Source organism: Salmo trutta, chromosome 1 (genome assembly GCF_901001165.1).
Source record: "Salmo trutta chromosome 1, fSalTru1.1, whole genome shotgun sequence".
Classification (NCBI taxonomy): Eukaryota; Metazoa; Chordata; class Actinopteri; order Salmoniformes; family Salmonidae; genus Salmo; species Salmo trutta.
Window position 1 is genome coordinate 47,347,451 of NC_042957.1, and position 4,294 is coordinate 47,351,744.

The 4,294-nt window shown below is 43.4% G+C and overlaps 1 protein-coding gene across 1 annotated transcript; it reads right to left on the reverse strand.

Annotated features, from left to right (window-relative positions):
* Positions 1-1,279: 1,279 nt before the first annotated feature.
* On the reverse strand, positions 1,280-4,294 carry LOC115197627 (telethonin). Its single transcript, XM_029759335.1, has 2 exons — positions 3,890-4,294; positions 1,280-3,547 (listed from the first exon to the last, which is right to left on the reverse strand). The coding sequence occupies exons 1-2, from the start codon at positions 4,282-4,284 to the stop codon at positions 3,157-3,159; spliced, it is 786 nt and encodes a 261-aa protein (XP_029615195.1). The 5' UTR covers positions 4,285-4,294; the 3' UTR covers positions 1,280-3,156.

Sequence of the window (4,294 nt, forward strand, 5' to 3'; positions counted from 1 at the left end):
AAAGGTATCTAAAGGACTCTCAGACCATGAGAAACAAGATTCTCCAGTCTGAAGAAACCAAGATTGAACTGTTTGGCCTGAATGCCAAGCGTCACGTCTGGAGGAAACCTGGCACTATCCCTATGGTGAAGCATGGTGGTGGCAGCATCATGCTGTGGGGATGTTTTTCAGCGGCAGGAACTGGGAGACTAGTCAGGATCGAGGGAAAGATAAACGGAGCAAAGTACAGAGAGATTCTTGATGAAAACCTGCTCCAGAGCTCTCAGCACCTCAGACTGGGGTGAAGGTTCACCTTCCAACAGTAGAATGACTCTAAGTACACAGCCAAGACAATGCAGGAATGACTTTGGGACAAGTCTCTGAATGCAGGTGTGCTAAGCTTGTAACATCATACCCAAGAAGACTTGAAGGCTGTAATCGCTGCCAAGGGTGCTTCAACAAAGTACTGAGTAAAGGGTCTTAATACTTATGTAAATGTGATATTTCTGTTTTCATTTTTTTTTTATGATTTTGCAAAAAATTCTAAAAACCTGTTTTTGCTTTTTCATTATGGGGTATTGTGTGTAGATTGATGGGGGGGGCGAACAATTTTATACATTTTATTATGAGGCTGTAACGTAACAAAATGTGGAAAACGTCAGGAGGTCTGAATACATTCCAAATGCACTGTATAAACAAGAATTCAGTAGAGATGTCCAGCTCAGTCAGTTTACAAGTTTTACGTTTCCATCCTTATGGTAAGATGTTAGGCACTAATTGTATCACCCTGTTGCAGGGGAACTTTCAGGAAATTTAAAACTTGTAGTGTATTTGAAGTTTGAGAAATCTTCTGAAGTATGTAATTTCCACTTTGAAATTTCAGACTTGATTTTCAATACAAAAAAATACATAAGCCCCTACAAAAATGTCCATTAATTATAATCCACATAATAATTCACATTTCTTGTTACTGCAGGACTATTTTCCTGCTGTAGCAAACTTGCTCAAATTAAGATCCTACATCTGTACTCTCCTTAGTCCAGAGCTTGACCATATTTCTTCTACCTCGCTAATAAAGCTGTGTGTTGAAGTGTCTAACCCAGTTCAGCTGTTGCTGCCTGAACAGAAGCCTGTAGGTGCAAGGTCATGAGTTAGCCATGTTGTTTACAGCTGATAATCAGTCAGGCGTAGATTAATCTATCATCACCACTCCCCATTTACTCTGTGTGTGTGTGTGTGTGTGTGTGTGGTCTTTGTGATAGTTGTATTAAACTTTTTTTTATTAAGACGGGTCAACAGGTTAACACAGAAAAAAAGTGAAAAGCACTTCAGATTTTATTATACAAAAATATAAACCCAACACATGAAAACAGATAGGGGAGAGTGGGATAAGTTGAGCCTAAGGGGTTAGTTGTTTTTAGGAAACCATACACAAAATTAATAATTTGACAAAATACTTAGGAAGAGGTCAACATTTCATGGAGTCTGTGAAAAATTGTTCTATACATAATTTGGGGTCTCTATAAGCTTCAATATGAGGTCCTAAACCTAGCATGAAAGTGCATTCTTGTAGCTGTGTGGGCTAATTTAGTCAAAATGTTTGCCTTGGGGTAAGTTGAGCCAATGGCAGTGGGGTAAATGGTTGAGCCAATGGCAAGTGTTAAAAGATGCTTCAAATTATTACAAGACTACAAAGTGATTGTGATGGTGTTGAATTGTGTTTGGGAAACAGGTAGTGGTAATATTTCATTCAGTACAGAAATTTGTAGACGGCTTAACTTACCCGGCCCCCGGCTCAACTAAGTTGTGCCAAGAGACCCCTTTTTTTGGACAAGCTATGCTTTCAAAACTACAATGTTTACATGAATTCTGTTTATTTCCATGTATACACAACATCCTGAAATACATGTAGACATCTTTGTTAGAAAGAATACTATATTTCCCTTGACAGAGTGATGCTGAATGTAAGAAATGGCTCAACTTACCCCACTTTCCTCTACAACAGTAGAGACTCAAATCATTCTGTATGATCTGTTCACTAACTCTACCAGATACATCAGATGTCAACATTAACACACAGCTAGGTCGGCAGATCAGCTCAAACACTGTCAAATGACACGTTGTTTAAATATATACGATAAGTCTTCATCATACAGGTAGTCAGTCTATATCAATGACTAGAGTCATGATCCGGGACCATCCAGACATGTCAGCACACACAAACCTCCCACTGGGCACACACTGGTTGAATCAACGTTGTTTCCACATCATTTCAATGAAATGACATTGAACCAGCATGGAATAGATGTTGAATTGACGTCTGTGCCCAGGACACTCCTTTGTCTGGGTTCCCAGCGTGGGATCGTGCTGTACCGTTCTGTCCTCTCACCCAGGATTAGAGTGTGTCAAGGACTTCTGAAGGTCTTGAGGCTCACCAGCTCTCCCTTCTTACAAAAGAAGAGGGATGAATGCCAAGGTATGTTGAGCCCACCCCTCCCTCCGTGCCCACTTTCTTGTTCATTTCCTCTCCACAGTTCCAATTCTCTTCTGCTCTCTGTCACTTTTGAAGCATCTTTGATATCTTCATATTTCCCTTCCCTCACCTCCCTCATCTGTGCATGATCATTCCACATAAATACATCAAGAAATACATCCTCATACGCACATTGGTTGAGCATATTAAACATCCTGCTGTCTCAATACTGTGAGGTGTCATTGCCATAATATGATAAGTGGGGTAGAATGTACCATTGCAAACAATGCGGTCGGAATGCCATACTACGCTGTGTGGCTTATCCACAGCTGGCTTTAGCCAGGCAGGGGGGAAAGGGCAGTTCATTCAGTGTGCAGACGTGACAAGGACAGTCTGGTCTTTTCCAGTCAACAGGGAGATTAGTTGATGGCACAGCTGAAAGAACAGAGCATTTGTCTGCCTTTCTGTCAATCAAAAGATGCCATCAGATCTCTAAGCAAATAATACCTTTTATAACAAACAGTATGACATTGGACTTGTCCCTAGTATACATGTAATACTTAATGAAACAGGAAAGGTATGGAATAAATGTCACTAGGAATAAATCTATATACATCCCTCCATGCTGTTATCTGATGGGCTGAGCCCCAAAGTTAACCTTTCTCTCTAACATCCATTCTTCCTCTCCTTCCTCTCCTCTTCCTTCACCCTCTCTGGACCTCTTGTGACATGGAGCGGCCCAGTGCTTTGGGTGCCTTGGCGAACTCCATCCTGAGTGGCTTGGCAGGGGGCAGGTCCTGTGTGATCTCGACCACGGCCCTCTTGCCAGGGCAGGCACCGTCGGGGATGGGGAAGGGACGGAGGTCCTCCTGGGTGTGTGGTGCTCCGCGACCCAGCCGGATGCCCAGCTGTGCAGGGGTGAAGATAGGCAGGGGCAGGGTGTTCCTCTTGGGCAGGAGCTGGTGCTCCCTCACTCCCCTCTCCACGGTGCCCACTCTGTACACCCCCGAGGGACAGGCCTGGGCCAGAGAGCGAGCCTCCCACTGACGAGTGTAGGTCTCCCTACGAGAGTCATCGTTCATGTTTATCGTCTGCCTGTGGTGAGATGAGACCGACACAGTTAGGAATAAACAGTTGGGCATTGCTCAGTGATTTTCAAACTCGAATCTCTCTCAGTATCAAGCTGAGAATCCTACCAGCGAAATGAAAATCATTACATTTTACAGTCAGCTGATAGATCAGCCTGGCAGTTATTATAACTAAAATAAATTATACAGTAGGCTAGTCTTGAGTATGATGACTCACAGGGTAATATAGGAGAACGTCTTGCTTTATTGTTATCGAAGATTTTATATAAGAAGAAATGACTTAATGTTGTTCAATATCTTACATCTACCAGAAGTAATTAATACAGTTTGTCCAAAGGCTGGGACTCACCTGTCCATGGCCCGGGTCTTCATGTTAACACTGTTCCAGTCGGCTTTGTAACTCTCCCTCTGAGCCTGGTTCTCTTCATGTACGCTGCAGGCCAGCTCAGCCCCCACCACGGCCCCAGCACGCTTCTCAATAACAGTACACACCTGCATTATCACGGTTCTGTGTGGGTGAAGTTCTGTCCTTATATTGGTTTTATCACCTCCGTTAGTTTCTAGGACTCCTCTATCTGCCTGTCTTGGTATCTCTGCGTTCGGTGTTCTTCTCTCTGGACTATCTGTCTGTCTGTAGTTGCTAGCCAAGGTAATCTGTGATGGTTCCGATAGCTCTGTCCTCTCTCTTGCCTCTGTGGTGATGGTGATGGTCTGGTGGTCTCTGCTGTCTGTGTCTGGGACCATGCCCGTCTGT